The 22,128-nt window shown below is 48.9% G+C and overlaps 1 protein-coding gene across 1 annotated transcript in view; it reads left to right on the forward strand.

The window, feature by feature from the left end:
* Positions 1-22,128, forward strand: part of LOC135050927 (transient receptor potential cation channel subfamily M member 2-like) — a 307,254-nt gene that overhangs the window by 86,002 nt on the left and 199,124 nt on the right. The window contains exon 5 of the mRNA XM_063957173.1: positions 9,875-9,993. Coding sequence (XP_063813243.1) covers positions 9,875-9,993 — 119 coding nt within the window. The remainder of the gene's footprint in view (positions 1-9,874; positions 9,994-22,128) is intronic.

The following is a 22,128-nucleotide window of genomic DNA, read 5'->3' on the forward strand; positions in this document are numbered from 1 at the left end:
GCGTGACGCCCCCACTGCATGGTATAGGCTGGTGAATGACAGTAATGTATACAGGAGCGTGACACCCCCACTGCATGGTATAGGCTGGTGAATGACAGTAATGTATACAGGAGCGTGACACCCCCACTGCATGGTATAGGCTGGTGAATGACAGTAATGTATGCAGGAGCGTGATGCCCCCACTGCATGGTATAGGCTGGTGAATGACAGTAATGTATACAGGAGAGTGACGCCCCCACTGCATGGTATAGGCTGGTGAATGACAGTAATGTATACAGGAGCGTGACACCCCCACTGCATGGTATAGGCTGGTGAATGACAGTAATGTATACAGGAGCGTGATGCTCCCACTGCATGGTATATACTGGTGAATGACAGTAATGTATACAGGAGCGTAACGCCCCCACTGCATGGTATAGGCTGGTGAATAACAGTAATGTATACAGGAGCGTGACGCCCCCACTGCATGGTTTAGGCTGGTGAATGACAGTAATATATACAGGAGCGTGACACCCCCACTGCATGGTATAGGCTGGTGAATGACAGTAATGTATACAGGAGCGTGATGCCCCCACTGCATGGTATAGGCTGGTGAATGACAGTAATGTATGCAGGAGCGTGATGCCCCCACTGCATGGTATAGGCTGGTGAATGACAGTAATGTATACAGGAGCGTGACGCCCCCACTGCATGGTATAGGCTGGTGAATGACAGTAATGTATACAGGAGCGTGATGCCCCCACTGCATGGTATAGGCTGGTGAATGACAGTAATGTATACAGGAGCGTGACGCCCCCACTGCATGGTATAGGCTGGTGAATGACAGTAATGTATACAGGAGCGTGACGCCCCCACTGCATGGTATAGGCTGGTGAATGACAGTAATGTATACAGGAGCGTGACGCCCCCACTGCATGGTATAGGCTGGTGAATGACAGTAATGTATGCAGGAGCGTGATGCCCCCACTGCATGGTATAGGCTGGTGAATGACAGTAATGTATACAGGAGCGTGACGCCCCCACTGCATGGTATAGGCTGGTGAATGACAGTAATGTATACAGGAGCATGACGCCCCCACTGCATGGTATAGGCTGGTGAATGACAGTAATGTATACAGGAGCGTAACGCCCCCACTGCATGGTATAGGCTGGTGAATGACAGTAATGTATACAGGAGCGGGACGCCCCCACTGCATGGTATAGGCTGGTGAATGACAGTAATGTATACAGGAGCGTGACATCCCCACTGCATGGTATAGGCTGGTGAATGACAGTAATGTATACAGGAGCGTGACGCCCCCACTGCATGGTATAGGCTGGTGAATGACAGTAATGTATGAAGGAGCGTGATGCCCCCACTGCATGGTATAGGCTGGTGAATGACAGTAATGTATACAGGAGCGTGACGCCCCCACTGCATGGTATAGGCTGGTGAATGACAGTAATGTATACAGGAGCGTGACGCCCCCACTGCATGGTATAGGCTGGTGAATGACAGTAATGTATACAGGAGCGTGACGCCCCCATTGCGTGGTAAAGGCTGGTGAATGACAGTAATGTATGCAGGAGCGTGACGCCCCCACTGCATGGTATAGGCTGGTGAATGACAGTAATGTATACAGGAGCATGACGCCCCCACTGCATGGTATAGGCTGGTGAATGACAGTAATGTATGCAGGAGCGTGACGCCCCCACTGCATGGTATAGCCTGGTGAATGGCAGTAATGTATGAAGGAGAGTGACGCCCCCACTGCATGGTATAGGCTGGTGAATGACAGTAATGTATGCAGGAGCGTGACGCCCCCACTGCATGGTATAGGCTGGTGAATGACAGTAATGTATGCAGGAGCGTGATGCTCCCACTGCATGGTATAGGCTGGTGAATGACAGTAATGTATGCAGGAGCGTGACGCCCCCACTGCATGGTATAGGCTGGTGAATGACAGTAATGTATGCAGGAGCGTGACGCCCCCACTGCATGGTATAGGCTGGTGAATGAGAGTAATGTATGCAGGAGCGTGATGCCCCCACTGTATGGTATAGGCTGGTGAGTGACAGTAATGTATGCAAGCATGATGCCCCCACTGCATGGTATAGACTGGTGAATGACAGTAATGTATGCAGGAGTGTGATGCCCCCACTGCATCGTATAGGCTGGTGAATGACAGTAATGTATGCAGGAGTGTGATGCCCCCACTGCATCGTATAGGCTGGTGAATGACAGTAATGCATGCAGGAGTGTGACGCCCCCACTGCATGGTATAGGTTGGTGAATGACAGTAATGCATGCAGGAGCGTGACATCCCCACTGCATGGTATAGGCTGGTGAATGACAGTAATGTATACAGGAGCGTGATGCCCCCACTGCATGGTATAGGCTGGTGAATGACAGTAATGTATCCAGGAGCGTGACACCCCCACTGCATGGTATAGGCTGGTGAATGACAGTAATGTATACAGGAGTGTGACGCCCCCACTGCATGGTATAGGCTGGTGAATGACAGTAATGTATACAGGAGCGTGATGCCCCCACTGCATGGTATAGGCTGGTGAATGACAGTAATGTATACAGGAGCATGACGTCCCCACTGCATGGTATAGGCTGGTGAATGACAGTAATGTATACAGGAGCGTGATGCCCCCACTGCATGGTATAGGCTGGTGAATGACAGTAATGTATACAGGAGCGTGATGCCCCCACTGCATGGTATAGGCTGGTGAATGACAGTAATGTATACAGGAGTGTGATGCCCCCACTGCATGGTATAGGCTGGTGAATGACAGTAATGTATACAGGAGTGTGACACCCCCACTGCATGGTATAGACTGGTGAATGACAGTAATGTATACAGGAGCGTGATGCCCCCACTGCATGGTATAGGCTGGTGAATGACAGTAATGTGTGCAGGAGCGTGACACCCCCACTGCATGGTATAGGCTGGTGAATGACAGTAATGTATGCAGGAGCGGGATGCCCCCACTGCATGGTATAGGCTGGTGAATGACAGTAATGTATACAGGAGGATGACGCACCCACTGCATGGTATAGGCTCGAGAATGACAGTAATGTATACAGGAGCGTGACGCCCCCACTGCATGGTATAGGCTGGTGAATGACAGTAATGTATGCAGGAGCGTGACGCCCCCACTGCATGGTATAGGCTGGTGAATGACAGTAATGTGTGCAGGAGCGTGACACCCCCACTGCATGGTATAGGCTGGTGAATGACAGTAATGTATGCAGGAGCGGGATGCCCCCACTGCATGGTATAGGCTGGTGAATGACAGTAATGTATACAGGAGGATGACGCACCCACTGCATGGTATAGGCTCGAGAATGACAGTAATGTATACAGGAGCGTGACGCCCCCACTGCATGGTATAGGCTGGTGAATGACAGTAATGTATGCAGGAGCGTGACGCCCCCACTTCATGGTATAAGCTGGTGAATGACAGTAATGTATGCAGGAGCGTGACGCCCCCACTGCATGGTATAAGCTGGTGAATGACAGTAATGTATGCAGGAGCATGACGCCACCACTGCATGGTATAGGCTGGTGAATGACAGTAATGTATGCAGGAGCGTGACGCCCCCAGTGCATGGTATAGGCTGGTGAATGACAGTAATGTATGCAGGAGCGTGACGCCCCCACTGCAAGGTATAGGCTGGTGAATGACAGTACTGCATGCAGGAGCGTGATGTCCCCACTGCATGGTATAGGCTGGAGAATGAAAGTAATGTATACAGGAGCGTGATGCCCCCACTGCATGGTATAGGCTGGTGAATGACAGTAATGTATGCAGGAGCGTGACGCCCCCCACTGCATGGTATAGGCTGATAAATGACAGTAATGTATACAGGAGCATGACGCCCCCACTGCATGGTATAGGCTGGTGAATGACAGTAATGTATGCAGGAGCGTGACGCCCCCACTGCAAGGTATAGGCTGGTGAATGACAGTACTGCATGCAGGAGCGTGATGTCCCCACTGCATGGTATAGGCTGGAGAATGAAAGTAATGTATACAGGAGCGTGATGCCCCCACTGCATGGTATAGGCTGGTGAATGACAGTAATGTATGCAGGAGCGTGACGCCCCCCACTGCATGGTATAGGCTGGTGAATGACAGTAATGTATGCAGGAGCGTGACGCCCCCACTGCATGGTATAGGCTGGTGAATAACAGTAATGTATACAGGAGCGTGACGCCCCCACTGCATGGTATAGGCTGGTGAATGACAGTAATGTATGCAGGAGCGTGACGCCCCCACTGCATGGTATAGGCTGGTGAATGACAGTAATGTATACAGGAGCGTGACACTCCCACTGCATGGTATAGGCTGGTGAATGACAGTAATGTATACAGGAGCGTGACGCCCCCACTGCATGGTATAGGCTGGTGAATGACAGTAATGTATACAGGAGCGTGACGCCCCCACTGCATGGTATAGGCTGGTGAATGACAGTAATGTATACAGGAGCGTGACACTCCCACTGCATGGTATAGGCTGGTGAATGACAGTAATGTATGCAGGAGCGTGACACCCCCACTGCATGGTATAGGCTGGTGAATCACAGTAATGTATACAGGAGCGTGATGCCCCCACTGCATGGTATAGGCTGGTGAATGACAGTAATGTATACAGGAGCGTGATGCCCCCACTGCATGGTATAGGCTGGTGAATGACCGTAATGTATACAGGAGCGTGACACCCCCACTGCATGGTATAGGCTGGTGAATGACAGTAATGTATGCAGGAGCGTGACACCCCCACTGCATGGTATAGGCTGGTGAATCACAGTAATGTATGCAGGAGCGTGACACCCCCACTGCATGGTATAGGCTGGTGAATCACAGTAATGTATACAGGAGTGTGATGCCCCCACTGCATGGTATAGGCTGGTGAATGACAGTAATGTATACAGGAGCGTGATGCCCCCACTGCATGGTATAGGCTGGTGAATGACAGTAATGTATACAGGAGCGTGACACCCCCACTGCATGGTATAGGCTGGTGAATGACAGTAATGTATGCAGGAGCTTGACGCCCCCACTGCATGGTATAGGCTGGTGAATGACAGTAATGTATACAGGAGCGTGATGCCCCCACTGCATGGTATAGGCTGGTGAATGACAGTAATGTATGCAGGAGCTTGACGCCCCCACTGCATGGTATAGGCTGGTGAATGACAGTAATGTATACAGGAGCGTGATGCCCCCACTGCATGGTATAGGCTGGTGAATGACAGTAATGTATACAGGAGCGTGACGCCCCCACTGCATGGTATAGGCTGGTGAATGACAGTAATGTATACAGGAGCGTGACGCCCCCACTGCATGGTATAGGCTGGTGAATGACAGTAATGTATACAGGAGCGTGACGCCCACACTGCATGGTATAGGCTGGTGAATGACAGTAATGTATGCAGGAGAGTGACGTCCCCACTGCATGGTATAGACTGGTGAATGACAGTAATGTATGCAGGAGCGTGATGCCCCCACTGCATGGTATGGGCTGGTGAATGACAGTAATGTATACAGGAGCGTGACGCCCCCACTGCATGGTATAGGCTGGTGAATGACAGTAATGTATACAGGAGCGTGACACCCCCACTGCATGGTATAGGCTGGTGAATGACAGTAATGTATACAGGAGCGTGACACCCCCACTGCATGGTATAGGCTGGTGAATGACAGTAATGTATGCAGGAGCGTGATGCCCCCACTGCATGGTATAGGCTGGTGAATGACAGTAATGTATACAGGAGAGTGACGCCCCCACTGCATGGTATAGGCTGGTGAATGACAGTAATGTATACAGGAGCGTGACACCCCCACTGCATGGTATAGGCTGGTGAATGACAGTAATGTATACAGGAGCGTGATGCTCCCACTGCATGGTATATACTGGTGAATGACAGTAATGTATACAGGAGCGTAACGCCCCCACTGCATGGTATAGGCTGGTGAATAACAGTAATGTATACAGGAGCGTGACGCCCCCACTGCATGGTTTAGGCTGGTGAATGACAGTAATATATACAGGAGCGTGACACCCCCACTGCATGGTATAGGCTGGTGAATGACAGTAATGTATACAGGAGCGTGATGCCCCCACTGCATGGTATAGGCTGGTGAATGACAGTAATGTATGCAGGAGCGTGATGCCCCCACTGCATGGTATAGGCTGGTGAATGACAGTAATGTATACAGGAGCGTGACGCCCCCACTGCATGGTATAGGCTGGTGAATGACAGTAATGTATACAGGAGCGTGATGCCCCCACTGCATGGTATAGGCTGGTGAATGACAGTAATGTATACAGGAGCGTGACGCCCCCACTGCATGGTATAGGCTGGTGAATGACAGTAATGTATACAGGAGCGTGACGCCCCCACTGCATGGTATAGGCTGGTGAATGACAGTAATGTATACAGGAGCGTGACGCCCCCACTGCATGGTATAGGCTGGTGAATGACAGTAATGTATGCAGGAGCGTGATGCCCCCACTGCATGGTATAGGCTGGTGAATGACAGTAATGTATACAGGAGCGTGACGCCCCCACTGCATGGTATAGGCTGGTGAATGACAGTAATGTATACAGGAGCGTGACGCCCCCACTGCATGGTATAGGCTGGTGAATGACAGTAATGTATACAGGAGCATGACGCCCCCACTGCATGGTATAGGCTGGTGAATGACAGTAATGTATACAGGAGCGTAACGCCCCCACTGCATGGTATAGGCTGGTGAATGACAGTAATGTATACAGGAGCGGGACGCCCCCACTGCATGGTATAGGCTGGTGAATGACAGTAATGTATACAGGAGCGTGACATCCCCACTGCATGGTATAGGCTGGTGAATGACAGTAATGTATACAGGAGCGTGACGCCCCCACTGCATGGTATAGGCTGGTGAATGACAGTAATGTATGAAGGAGCGTGATGCCCCCACTGCATGGTATAGGCTGGTGAATGACAGTAATGTATACAGGAGCGTGACGCCCCCACTGCATGGTATAGGCTGGTGAATGACAGTAATGTATACAGGAGCGTGACGCCCCCACTGCATGGTATAGGCTGGTGAATGACAGTAATGTATACAGGAGCGTGACGCCCCCATTGCGTGGTATAGGCTGGTGAATGACAGTAATGTATGCAGGAGCGTGATGCTCCCACTGCATGGTATAGGCTGGTGAATGACAGTAATGTATACAGGAGCGTGACGCCCCCACTGCATGGTATAGGCTGGTGAATGACAGTAATGTATACAGGAGCGTGACGCCCCCACTGCATGGTATAGGCTGGTGAATGACAGTAATGTATACAGGAGCATGACGCCCCCACTGCATGGTATAGGCTGGTGAATGACAGTAATGTATACAGGAGCATGACGCCCCCACTGCATGGTATAGGCTGGTGAATGACAGTAATGTATGCAGGAGCGTGACGCCCCCACTGCATGGTATAGCCTGGTGAATGGCAGTAATGTATGAAGGAGAGTGACGCCCCCACTGCATGGTATAGGCTGGTGAATGACAGTAATGTATGCAGGAGCGTGACGCCCCCACTGCATGGTATAGGCTGGTGAATGACAGTAATGTATGCAGGAGCGTGATGCTCCCACTGCATGGTATAGGCTGGTGAATGACAGTAATGTATGCAGGAGCGTGACGCCCCCACTGCATGGTATAGGCTGGTGAATGACAGTAATGTATGCAGGAGCGTGACGCCCCCACTGCATGGTATAGGCTGGTGAATGAGAGTAATGTATGCAGGAGCGTGATGCCCCCACTGCATGGTATAGCCTGGTGAATGGCAGTAATGTATGAAGGAGAGTGACGCCCCCACTGCATGGTATAGGCTGGTGAATGACAGTAATGTATGCAGGAGCGTGACGCCCCCACTGCATGGTATAGGCTGGTGAATGACAGTAATGTATACAGGAGCGTGACGCCCCCACTGCATGGTATAGGCTGGTGAATGACAGTAATGTATGCAGGAGCGTGATGCTCCCACTGCATGGTATAGGCTGGTGAATGACAGTAATGTATGCAGGAGCGTGACGCCCCCACTGCATGGTATAGGCTGGTGAATGACAGTAATGTATGCAGGAGCGTGACGCCCCCACTGCATGGTATAGGCTGGTGAATGAGAGTAATGTATGCAGGAGCGTGATGCCCCCACTGTATGGTATAGGCTGGTGAGTGACAGTAATGTATGCAAGCATGATGCCCCCACTGCATGGTATAGACTGGTGAATGACAGTAATGTATGCAGGAGTGTGATGCCCCCACTGCATCGTATAGGCTGGTGAATGACAGTAATGTATGCAGGAGTGTGATGCCCCCACTGCATCGTATAGGCTGGTGAATGACAGTAATGTATGCAGGAGTGTGACGCCCCCACTGCATGGTATAGGTTGGTGAATGACAGTAATGCATGCAGGAGCGTGACATCCCCACTGCATGGTATAGGCTGGTGAATGACAGTAATGTATACAGGAGCGTGATGCCCCCACTGCATGGTATAGGCTGGTGAATGACAGTAATGTATCCAGGAGCGTGACGCCCCCACTGCATGGTATAGGCTGGTGAATGACAGTAATGTATACAGGAGTGTGACGCCCCCACTGCATGGTATAGGCTGGTGAATGACAGTAATGTATACAGGAGCGTGATGCCCCACTGCATGGTATAGGCTGGTGAATGAGAGTAATGTATGCAGGAGCGTGACGCTCCCACTGCATGGTATAGGCTGGTGAATGACAGTAATGTATGCAGGAGCGTGATGCCCCCACTGCATGGTATAGGCTGGTGAATGACAGTTATGTATGCAGGAGCGTGATGCCCCCACTGCATGGTATAGGCTGGTGAATGACAGTAATGTATGCAGGAGCGTGACGCCCCCACTGCATTGTATAGGCTGGTGAATGACAGTAATGTATACAGGTGGGTGACGCCCCCACTGCATTGTATAGGCTGGTGAATGACAGTAATGTATGCAGGTAGGTGATGCCCCCACTGCATGGTATAGGCTGGTGAATGACAGTTATGTATGCAGGAGCGTGATGCCCCCACTGCATGGTATAGGCTGGTGAATGACAGTAATGTATGCAGGAGCGTGACGCCCCCACTGCATTGTATAGGCTGGTGAATGACAGTAATGTATACAGGTGGGTGACGCCCCCACTGCATTGTATAGGCTGGTGAATGATAGTAATGTATGCAGGAGTGTGACGCCCCCACTGCATGGTATAGGCTGGTGAATGACAGTAATGTATGCAGGAGAGTGACGCTCCCACTGCATGGTATAGGCTGGTGAATGATAGTAATGTATGCAGGAGTGTGACGCCCCCACTGCATGGTATAGGCTGGTGAATGACAGTAATGTATACAGGTGGGTGACGCCCCCACTGCATTGTATAGGCTGGTGAATGATAGTAATGTATGCAGGAGTGTGACGCCCCCACTGCATGGTATAGGCTGGTGAATGACAGTAATGTATACAGGTGGGTGACGCCCCCACTGCATTGTATAGGCTGGTGAATGACAGTAATGTATGCAGGAGTGTGACGCCCCCACTGCATGGTATAGGCTGGTGAATGACGGTGATATTGCGGAGCGTGATGCCCCCACTGCATGGTATAGGCTGGTGAATGACGGTGATATTGCGGAGCGTGACGCCCCCACTGCATGGTATAGGCTGGTGAATGACAGTTATGTATGCAGGAGAGTGACGCCCCCACTGCATGGTATAGGCTGGTGAGTGACGGTGATATTGTGGCGCTGTGTGTCAGGGAATGACTGGTCTGTGTCACTGAGGTAGAGTAATGGTTATGGTATCTGACTGATGGTCATTGTCTGGCAGCGTCTCACAGTGATGATGGAGGACAGGAGAATTGGGACCTTCAGCTGAAACTCGCCGTGTCCTGGAATCGGGCAGATATTGCAGAGACGCAGTTATTTAGTGACGACAGGACCTGGAAGGTAAGATCTCCATATAATCCTCACACCCGGCCTTACCGGTAACGCGTGGTGTCACCATACTCCTCATAATCATCTTTCTGTCTCGATATTAATCTTTATCACTCCATATTGTATTTCCCTCACACTGGTGACATTACTTCTCCTCCCATACATACTTTGAATTCATTTATTTTGTGGCATCTGAGTAGCCCAGCAGTATTAATACTGGTAATATCCTAATTAGAGGCTTTCAGTCAGTCATGTCCATTCATAGTAATTACTCTATAACGGAGCCACATTTCTGCTTTGTCACTGGGAGGAAGAGAAACACGTGACGCTGTGTAATGATGATATAGTGGATATGGGGGGTCATTCCGAGTTGTTCGCTTGCTAGCTGCTTTTAGCAGCATTGCACACGCTAGACCGCCGCCCTCTGGGAGTGTATCTTAGCTTAGCAGAAGTGCGAACGAAAGATTAGCAGAATTGCTACTAAATATTTTCTTGCAGTTTCTGAGTAGCTCCAGACCAACTCCTAGAATGCGATCTCCTCAGTCCGTTTAGTTCCTGGTTTGACGTCACAAACACGCCCTGCGTTCGTCCAGCCACTCCCCCGTTTCTCCAGCCACTCCTGCGTTTTCACCTGGCACGCCTGCGTTTTTTTAGCACACTCCCTGAAAACGCTCAGTTACCACCCAGAAACACCCACTTCCTGTCAATCACTCACCGATCAGCAGTGCGACTGAAAAGCGCCGCACGAACAACAGCAAAACTGCTACGTTTTTCGTTAAATAACTAAGCGCATGCGCGCTGCGTACCATGCGCATGCGCATTTAGCAGCAAATCGCAGCATAGCGAAAATCGGCAACGTGCGAACAACTCGGAATGTCCCCCATGGTGCAGTGATATTATGGTTCTTCCCTGTGAGAGAACAGATCAGTGAGGGGCAAACGCAAGGTTTCTAGAGGGGGGTTTCCAAATGAAGTCTACAATCTCCCGCTCTGCGGAATATTACAGCAAGTGCGGGAGTCTGGGGGAGCGGTAGAAGAACCTATTACCGACTCTGGACATTAATGTACACAATGGTCTTTTTATACTCAGGATACTGTATGAAAAACAGAATTAATATTTTACACGTTAGATGATCTATAGCAGTGGTTCTCAAACTCGGTCCTCAGTACCCCACACGGTGCATGTTTTGCAGGTAACCCAGCAGGTGCACAGGTGTATTAATTACTCACTGACACATTTTAAAAGATCCACAGGTGGAGCTAATTATGTCACGTGATTCTGTGAGGAGACCTGCAAAACATGCACCGTGTGGGGTCCTGAGGACCGAGTTTGAGAACCTGTGATCTATAGTATAGGCTGTATCAAACATAGTTATCTAATATAAATCAAACAAGTGGTCAGGAAAAGGTTAAACATACTAACTAAATACATCATTAAATAAATAAATACATACATAAATATAACAGGACCAGTAGGAGACAGTACTCTCTTTCTAAGAACACATTCTCCCACCTCATGGTAAGGCTCCTGGCTCTTCTTCCTGGCAGCTGCTCTCTGCTCTAGTGCACTGATTGAGGACTCAGACCCACACACCCAGCAAACTTGGTAGAAGAAGCTGCTACCACAGGGCATGTGCAGCAGCTCCGCTCTGTCCCTTACACTGCATGTTGTGGTGGCAACTCTAGTAATCGTATTACAGTATATACTATTGTTATTGTTGTCATAAATGAAGCCATAGGCCAAGAAGATGGGGTTCCCGGGGGCCAAGAGGATGGGGCACCCCCGCATTTGCCTATGATAATGATGCCAGTGAGAGATGTTATGGTCCATTAGAGAGGGTCGCAGTACAGTCATGTTGTGAGTTGGTGAATATATCATTTCCAGTGTGCTTGGCTGATGCTGGGATGAACAGGATTTATTTTATTTGGAACATTTACTGAATGCAGCATAGCAGGTGCAGCTACATTTACTGTCAGTGCAGCTCCGATCCTCAGGCATGTGCTGTACTTTCTAAGTCTCTAATTATACATAACGGGAGCGGAAGAGGACAGTAGTAATTATCTCATGAATATATTATATTCTTACATGATAATTGGTCTGTGTGCCCGTGTCTTAAGCTGTATGTTCCAGTTATCAAGATGAGATGTAACCAAAGACACTGAAACTGAAACTAATATTGGGAGCATGACCACAGGCCATATTTGGCTAACTGGATATCTGCAGGGCCGGATCTGAGATCCGTCCCCGACCTCTGACATCCATCCCAGACCTCTGACATCCATCCCAGACCTCTGACATCCATCCCCGACCTCTGACATCCATCCCCGAGCTCTGACATCCATCCCTGACCTCTAACATTCATCCCTGATCTCCGACATACATCCCTGACCTCTGACATCCATCCCTGACCTCTGACATTCATCACCGTCCTCTGACATCCATCCCCAACCTCTGACATCTGTCCCCGACCTCTGACATCCACCCTAAATCTCTGACATCCATCCCTGACCTCCGACATCCATCTCCGACCTCTGACATCCGTCACCGACCTCTGACATCCGTCCCCGACCTATGACATCCATCCCTGACCTCTGACTTCCATCCCGACCTCTGACATCCATCCCCGACCTCTGACATCCATCCCCGACCTCCGAGATCCATCTCCGACCTCCGAGATCCATCTCCGACCTCTGACATCTGTCCCCGACCTCTGAAATCCATCCCCGACCTCTGACATTCATCCCCAACCTCTGACATCCATCACTGACGTCTGACATTCATTTCAACCTCTGACATCCATCCCGACCTCTGACATCCATCTATGACCTCTGACATCCATCCCCAACATCTGACATCCATCCTTGACCTCTGACATCCATCCACAAACTCTGACATTAATCACTGTCCTGTCATCCATCCCAGACCTATGACATTTATCCCCAACCTCTGACATCCATCCCCGACCTCTGACATCCATCCCTGACCTCTGACATCCATACCCGACCTCTGACATTCAACCCGACCTCTGACATCCATCACTGACGTCTGACATTCATTTCAACCTCTGACATCCATTCCCAACCTCTGATATTCATCACCGTCCTCTGACATCCATACCTGACCTCTGACATCCATACCCGACCTCTGACATCCATCACTGACGTCTGACATTCATTTCAACCTCTGACATCCATTCCCAACCTCTGATATTCATCACCGTCCTCTGACATCCATCCCAGACCTCTGACATCTATCCCCGACCTCTGACATTCATCCCCGTCTTCTTCACCTTGTGGGTTACTTGTCTCATCATCTTTCTCATTCCAAGCCAAAAACAGAAACTAATCTCATCCTGTAATGCGTTCTAACAAGCTGTAATTTCCCTCATGTCATACTGTACAGATAATAATTAATGAAGCTCTTATAAAACCTCTAGGGCACAAATGTAATTAATCCTCTGAAACCTTGAACATTCAGCTTTCTCATATGAAAGAGAATCTGAGCAAATGGTCCTCAGTAACCACACCAACGTTCATATAGCAACATCAGAATGCTGACATGGTTCAAGCCTTAGACAGATACCAGGTCAACATCCTAAACTGTCAACACATTCAGGGTTTCAGCATCTGAAACATTGATATTCTGAGGATGGCGATGGTTAGTGTTATGCACCATCAGCAGGCTGCGGGGGTCAGTTAGGTTAGGCGGTGGTCGGGGGAGGTAAGGGTCAGAGCTAAGGATTAGGGTTAGGCACCGCCATGAGGTTGCGGGGTAAAATTAGAGTTAAGCTGTGGGGGGAAGGGAGGGGGGGGTGTCTTGGGGTGAGGGTCAGAATTTGGGATTTGGGTTGAGTGAAACTCTTGCCGGAGTGCTACAGCATCACAGGCCCTCCCAGAACTGATCCGTGTGTGACCATCAGGACCCTGAGGAAGACACTGGAGGTGTCACAGGTAGAAGGTAAGAGACCACTAGACCACAAGGGACAGATTGTTGCCAGTTTATCATGTCGACATGTAATCTGAGTAGATTTTTTATTGAGTAAAAAAATTATTATTCAACATGTATAAATATAAAATCCACTGTCCCAGACCTTTCACCTAGATACAAATGGTAGATGTAACACTCCACCCTCTCCCTAGCACACCATGGCCTTCATTCCGAGTTGATCGCTAGCTGCTTTCATTCGCAGCGCAACGATCAGGCTAAAAATCGGCACTTCTGCGCATGCGTATGCGGCTCAATGCGCACGTGCGACGTACTTTCACAAAAGCCGATGCAGTTTTACACAAGCTCTAGCAACGCTTTTCAGTCGCACTGCTGGCCGCAGAGTGATTGACAGGAAGTGGGTGTTTCTGGGTGGTAACTGACCGTTTTCGGGGAGTGTGTGAAAAAACGCAGGCGTGCCAGATAAAAACGCAGGAGTGGCTGGGGAAACGTAGGTGTGGCTGGCCGAATGCAGGGCGTGTTCGTGACGTCAAAACAGGAACTAAATAGTCTGAAGTGATCGCAAGCTAAGAGTTGGTCTGGAGCTACTCAGAAACTGCACAATCTTTTTGTGTAGCCGCTCTGCAATCCTTTCGTTCGCACTTCTGCTAAGCTAAGATACACTCCCAGAGGGCGGCGGCTTAGCGTTTGCACGGCTGCTAAAAGCAGCTACCGAGTGAACAACTCGGAATGAGGGCCCATATTTTTACCTGTCTTCCTTTCAGTTTTGCCGAAACTCTGAAAAAGAGAAGGAACACATGTAAGGAATAGGGCTTGGTTCAGCATCACATGTACAGCGGTACCAGTGGGACAATTCTATCTACACGACTGGCCCTCTCACCACAACCGTCTTCACAACTGGCTGTCACACCACAACTGAATTCACATCTGGCCCTCACACCACAACCGTCTTCACAACTGGCCCTCACGCCACAACTGTCTTCACAACTTGCCCTCACACCACAACTGTCTTCACAACTGGCTGTCACACCACAACTGAATTCACATCTGGCCCTCACACCACAACCGTCTTCACAACTGGCCCTCACGCCACAACTGTCTTCACAACTTGCCCTCACACCACAACTGTCTTCACAACTTGCCCTCACACCACAACCATCTTCACAACTGGCCCTCACACCACAACTGTCTTCACAACTGGTCCCCACACCACAACCGTCTACACAACTGGCCCTCACACCATTGGCAGTGACCAGTGCAAGTGGCGATTGTACCTTTGTTTTTATTACGCCATTTCACATTAGTGGTATTCTTTTCTTTGTGTTCCGTATTCTGTATCTTCATGAGTACATATTTTGCGCTGATGTAAGTACATATGAAGTAATGGCCGCAGATAACATTTGTGGGTGTGTAAGCCATCCTGCTATCTTTTGTTATGTATGTGATAAGTTCACACCATAAAGTCAAAGCCTATGAGCACCTTGCTAAAGAAGGTTTATAAGATGTACTTTGACTGTCTCTTCGTGGCAACTAATCTGACAGACTGGTTGAAAGGAAATTGCCCAATGATGCCAATCGCTGTGCCAGGGGTACGGCAGGAGCCAAAGGACCACTGTACTGTGATATTTGTCTCACTAGTGTTGCTGGGCATTCCAGTAGAAGTACACTATCAACTATCCCAAGTGTCTTCAGCGCCTGTGCCTTGTGGAGAAGGACTTCCCTTTCCTGTACCACGTTTGTGTACCAGTGAATCGGGGACATAAGAGGAAAGCGATGAAGAAGATATAGAAATTACAACAGAGTATCGTCCCAAAACTCAGAACAAGTCTCCTCACATCACAGAACAGGAAGATTTCAAAGACTTGGCTTGTGACTTGAAACTGGCAAAACAACAAGCTGAACGTTTGGGTCAGAGGTGTTGCAGACCATGGGTGGGCCTTCTCCTCTCCACGGCACAGTAGGTTCCGGCAGTGTGCCAAAGCCTACTGCACATGCGCAAGTCTCTGAAAATATGGCACCCCCCATGTTCTGGAGACTAATTACTAGTGCGCATGTACGGCAGCCGGTGATTTCTGCCGGAGCTGCAACTACTGGCGTGGGACTATCGATGGGTACTGTATGTATTAAAACATGGGTGCAGTGTGGGCCCCCCTGAATCCAGGGGCCCATGTGTACCACACACATTGCACCCATTATAGAAATGCCAAAGGTTTGGGTTCTAGGCTGCAACAGTGGAACCTTCTGGCTCAAGGAACGGCAATGGTTTAATGATTGAGTCTGGTGTTCAGCACAATACTGGTGAGTGGCGACTGTTTAATGATCCCTCAAAGAGTGTTGCCCCATAGTGGTAAGAAACTACCGTCAGTGCCTCTGGACTTTGCAGTTGACATGGAAGAACCTTGTGGAAGTATGGCCGTGTTGTTGGAGGAAACAAGTAAAGGGGTCATGGATGGAATCTTTGTTGAGACTTAAAGGTAGTTGCCCTGCTGTTAGCTGTGCAAGGTGGATCCATAAAGTACGGCTGCTTACTGTGTTTATGGGGCAGCTGAGGCACTAACAGTCACTATATCACAGGTAAGTGACCAGACAGAGAAACCTACAGTACACTGCTGCTGGAGAGAAAGGTCCAGTGCACGCCATATATCTATCTATCTATCTATCTATCTATCTATCTATCTATCTATCTATCTATCTATCTATCTATCTATCTATCGGTGTGGATCATAGGGTTGACCACACTTAGGTCGACAGTCATTAGATCGACAACTATTGGTCAACAGTGACTAGGTCGACACCTGAAATAGGTTGACACGGTCATTAGGTTGACATGAACAAGGTCAACATGAAAAAAGATCGACCTGAGTTTTTTTAATTATTTTTTGGGTTCTTTTTCTTCATAAATCGTAGTCCACATGGATCGTAAAGTATGAAAAAGTTAAAAAATGAAAAAAAAAATATTAGAAAAACCCAGGTCAACCTTTTTCCATGTCCACCTAGTACACGTCGACCTAGTGACCATGTCACCATACAGACCATGTAGGTCGACCAATAGTGGTTGACCTAATGACTGTCGACCTAAGTGTGGTTGACCTAAAGACCAGATACTGTATCTATCTATCTATCTATCTATCTATCTATCTATCTATCTATCTATCTATCTATCTATCTATCTATCTATCTATCTATATCTATCCATGCATCTCCCAAAATGTGAGCAGGACCTTAAAAGTGTTGGACTCATAAAGCTAGGGATATTAAAATAAAGCAGGGAGTAAGTTGATTAGAAAGACTGTGAAGGCAGAATTTAGAGGTACACCTGGAAAGCTTATCAAATATAATATTGAGGAAAAATACTCAGTATTACAAGAGCTTTAGTTGATTATTACTACTTTACCTGGTATAGCTATGAAGTCAAGTTATTCTTACAGGAACACAATTCACTAACCCTTAATTCTAAGGCAATTAGGGAAACTTGAAAGCCTACTCCTACTGTATTGTAGGTTAACATCTGGAGGCATGGGTGGAGGCACTATTGGTAGACCATCTGAGCAAAGAAATCAGTTGACAGCGTAACTACAGGTGAGCAGCGGTTACAGTTGCAAAAGGCTTATATTTCCAAAGGTTGGCCTGGATACAGAAGTGTCCTCATACAATGGTTGGCACTGACAGAGAAGTATCCTCATACAATGCTTGACCCAGACACAGAAGTATCCTCATACAATGCTTGGCCCTGATACAGAAGCATCCTCATACAATGCTTAGCCCTGAAACAGAAGTGTCCTCATACAATGCTTGGCCCTGATACAGAAGAGTCCTCATACAATGCTTTGCTCTTATACAGAAGAGTCCTTATACAATGCTTGGCCCTGATACAGAAGAGTCCTCATACAATGCTTTGCTCTTATACAGAAGAGTCCTCATACAATGTGTCACGATCCGGGTATCTGGACGCCATTTCTTACCCATCAGATGCCTCCTAAGGCTGGCTCAGCGCTCCAGGACCGGATCCCATCTGTTATCCTGATGTTTACATTCCTGTATCCTCTCCTGTCACTCTGAGACGCTGTCACAGTAAACGCCATATTACACCTGGCATGGCGTCTCCCGCGGCCTCCGCCGCCGTCCCTGAGCTTCTGCATGCAGAGTGTCTGAGTGGCGATTACGTCAGCCGCGGCCTCCGCTGTGTCCGCGTGGTTGGATGTGCACCTGTCAGCTTGGCGCCTCCTGTCTCCGGTGGCCGGCGCCGCCATTACTGTTTTCATTACCACATGGATTACAAACCAAACTTCCCTCCAAGTGTCTGCATGGGCGCAGCCATCTTGGATTCTGTCAGCTGATCATTTCCACCAATCTGTACTCAGTATTGATAATCTGCATAATTGCCTAGCCAATCCCTTCCTTGCTGCAGGTATAAATACACTGTGCCTGAGCAAGGAAGGCGTCAGTGCTTTGGTTGTCAAACCTAGTTCCTGTTTGTCTCTCTCCTGTGATTGTCTTCCAGGTTCCAGCTCCTGTCTCAAGACTTCCATCATAGAGACCCGCACCAGCATTCCACCTGCGGTGTAGCCTGACTCTCCGATCCATTGTGGATTCATCTGTTTCCAGCTACAACATTACCTGCTTCCAGCCCAGCTTCCAGCAGAGTACAGCTTCTCTTAAAGGGCCGGTGTCCTTTCTACAGTTTACCACTCTCCACCGGTATTATTATTTCTCCGCTCTCAAACTCTACATTTCATTCATATTGCATCGCGCTCAAGCTTCATTTATTATTTGACTGGTTCCAGCCAGTATCCACTCTGTGCCAACATCTGTCTGGTTCCAATCAGAACCCACAGCAGCTATTTTATTTACAGCAGTCCAGCTTTCCCTGGAACACCAGCTGGTACGATCCTGGGCTTTCTTCATTGCTACAGTCAGGCCTGGTAAGGACTTTCCAACTCGCAGATAATAAGAACTGTCTCATACTACCAGAGCTCTGTGGCCCCTGCCACCCTGTAGTACCCAGGAACTGTATTATTTCTCTGCTGATTTTATGTTTCTTTTACTGCTACTGTGATGCATGGAGTTTGTCATAAATAAACATCATTGACTTTTATTCAAGTTGTCGTGGTCATGCCTTCGGGCGGTTTTTCTTCATGTTACTTACATGTCCAGGGGTCTGATACAACCTCCCAGGTTCCGGTACATCTCAGCCCCTACAACTGAGGCTGCCTCCCGTCAGCTCAGGCCCTCAGTTGTGACAGTAAGCACTGACCTAATGAATCCAGCCGGAGACCAGGATCAAGCGGCCAGGCCGATGCAAGAACTGGCAGCCCGACTAGAACATCAGGAGGCTGCACAGGGCCACATCATCCGCTGTCTCCAGGATCTCTCTACTCGGCTGGATGGGATTCAGACAACTCTCCGTGGATCAGGCGCGTCTGGTGCGTCAACCACAGTGACTCCAGCTATAACCCCACCCACCTTACCCATTTCTGCTCCACGTCTTCATCTTCCAACGCCAGCAAAATTTGACGGATCTCCAAGATTCTGCAGGGGATTTCTCAACCAGTGTGAGATTCAGTTTGAGCTACAACCTGGCAATTTTCCCAGTGACCGTACAAAAATTGCCTACATTATTTCTCTTCTCAGTGGCTCAGCCCTTGATTGGGCATCACCGTTATGGGAGAGGTCCGACACCCTGCTATCTTCTTACACTGCATTCGTGACAACATTCAGGCGCATCTTCGACGAGCCAGGCCGGGTAACCTCAGCTTCATCCGAGATTCTCCGTTTACGCCAGGGGTCACGTACTGTAGGACAATATCTGATACAGTTCCAGATCCTGGCATCCGAACTGGCATGGAACGACGAGGCCCTGTATGCTGCATTCTGGCATGGCTTATCTGAGCGTATTAAAGATGAGTTAGCTACCAGAGACTTACCCTCTAAGTTAGATGAGCTAATCTCACTCTGCACGAAAGTTGATTTACGTTTCAGAGAGAGAGCAACTGAGCGTGGAAGATCATCTGCTCCAAAATCTTCTGCTCCTCCTCCTCGCCAACTGTCACCAACTAAAGATGAGCCCATGCAAATTGGCCGTTCCCGTTTAACTCCTGCTGAGCGCCGAAGACGTCTCTCCGAGTCTCTCTGTCTTTATTGTGCAGCTCCGTCTCACACCATTAATGCCTGTCCCAAACGTCCGGGAAACTCCAAATCCTAGCTCGCCAAGGAGAGGGCCGGCTAGGAGTAATGATCTCCTCTCCATCTCCTCAAGATTGTAATCTCCCAGTCTCGCTTCAAGTTGCTCAACGTTATCGGAACGTCATTGCCCTCCTTGATTCCGGAGCAGCTGGGAACTTTATTACCGAAGCCTATGTTAAACGGTGGTCCCTACCCACCGAGAGACTTCCTTCGTCCATTTCTTTAACTGCCGTGGATGGCAGCAAAATTTTTGATGCAGTTATTTCTTTAAGGACTCTACCAGTTCGTCTGAGAGTGGGAGTTCTTCATTCCGAACTTATTTCTTTTTTAGTGATTCCAAGAGCCACACATCCTGTGGTCCTGGGCCTTCCATGGCTCCGTCTTCACAATCCTACAATTGATTGGACGACTACGCAAATCCTGGCATGGGGTTCCTCCTGTGCTGAGACATGTTTGTTTAAAGTATTGCCTGTCTGTTCTTCCTCCCCCAGGTCGTCTGATGTTCCACCTCCTCCATATCAAGATTTCACGGATGTGTTCAGTAAAGCTTCTGCTGATATCCTTCCTCCTCATAGAGAATGGGACTGCCCGATTGATCTCGTTCCAGGGAAGGTTCCACCTCGAGGCCGAACTTATCCGTTGTCTCTGCCTGAGACGCATTCTATGGAGGAATACATTAAAGAGAACCTAGCAAAGGGGTTCATTCGACCTTCTTCTTCCCCAGCCGGCGCAGGCTTCTTTTTTGTAAAAAAGAAAGATGGTGGTCTGCGGCCGTGCATCGACTACAGAGGTTTGAACGACATTACCATCAAGAACCGTTATCCTTTACCCCTGATTACTGAGCTCTTTGACAGAGTTAGCGGAGCTACCATCTTTACAAAGCTGGACTTGAGAGGTGCATACAATCTCATCCGGATCCGTGAGGGTGACGAGTGGAAGACCGCCTTTAACACCCGTGACGGACATTATGAGTACCTCGTCATGCCCTTCGGATTGAGCAATGCTCCAGCTGTCTTCCAGCATTTTGTCAATGAGATCTTCAGAGACATTCTATACCGTCATGTCGTGGTCTACCTAGACGATATCCTAATTTTTGCCAACGATTTAGAGGAACATCGTTTTTGGGTTAAAGAGGTTCTGTCCCGTCTCCGTGTCAATCATCTCTATTGCAAATTAGAGAAATGCGTCTTTGAAGTCAAGTCCATTCCGTTTCTAGGGTACATTGTGTCCGGTTCCGGACTAGAGATGGATCCTGAGAAACTACAAGCAATCCAAAATTGGCCGGTACCCTTAACCCTCAAAGGGGTCCAGAGGTTCTTAGGGTTCGCCAACTATTACCGAAAGTTTATACGAGACTTTTCCACCATTGTGGCGCCTATTACTGCTTTCACTAAGAAGGGTGCTAACCCGTCCAAGTGGTCTGAAGAAGCCATGCAAGCATTTCATCTTTTAAAACAAAGGTTCATCTCTGCGCCTGTTCTGAAACAGCCTGACATCGACTCTCCTTTCATCTTAGAGGTGGATGCCTCCTCCGTTGGAGTAGGAGCGGTGTTATCTCAGAGGGCTAAAGATGGCCATTTACACCCTTGCAGTTTCTTCTCCCGGAAGTTCTCCCCAGCTGAGCGCAACTATGCCATTGGCGACCAGGAGTTGCTAGCCATCAAGCTCGCTCTAGAAGAGTGGAGGTATCTGTTGGAGGGAGCTTCTCATTCAATCACCATACTTACAGACCACAAGAACCTTTTATATCTGAAAGGCGCACAATGTCTCAACCCTCGTCAGGCCAGATGGGCACTTTTCTTTTCCAGGTTCGACTTTAAACTCCAGTTCTGTCCGGGCTCTCAGAATCGCAAGGCCGATGCCCTTTCCCGCTCATGGGAGCAAGAAAATGAGTCAGAGTCTTCAGACAAGCATCCTATTATAAATCCGTTGGCATTCTCCACGGTAGGGATGGACTCTACGTCCCCATCAGGGAAAAGTTTTGTGAAACCGATGCTAAGGAAGAAGCTCATGCATTGG

This window comes from Pseudophryne corroboree, chromosome 2, assembly GCF_028390025.1.
Source record: "Pseudophryne corroboree isolate aPseCor3 chromosome 2, aPseCor3.hap2, whole genome shotgun sequence".
NCBI lineage: Eukaryota > Metazoa > Chordata > Amphibia > Anura > Myobatrachidae > Pseudophryne > Pseudophryne corroboree.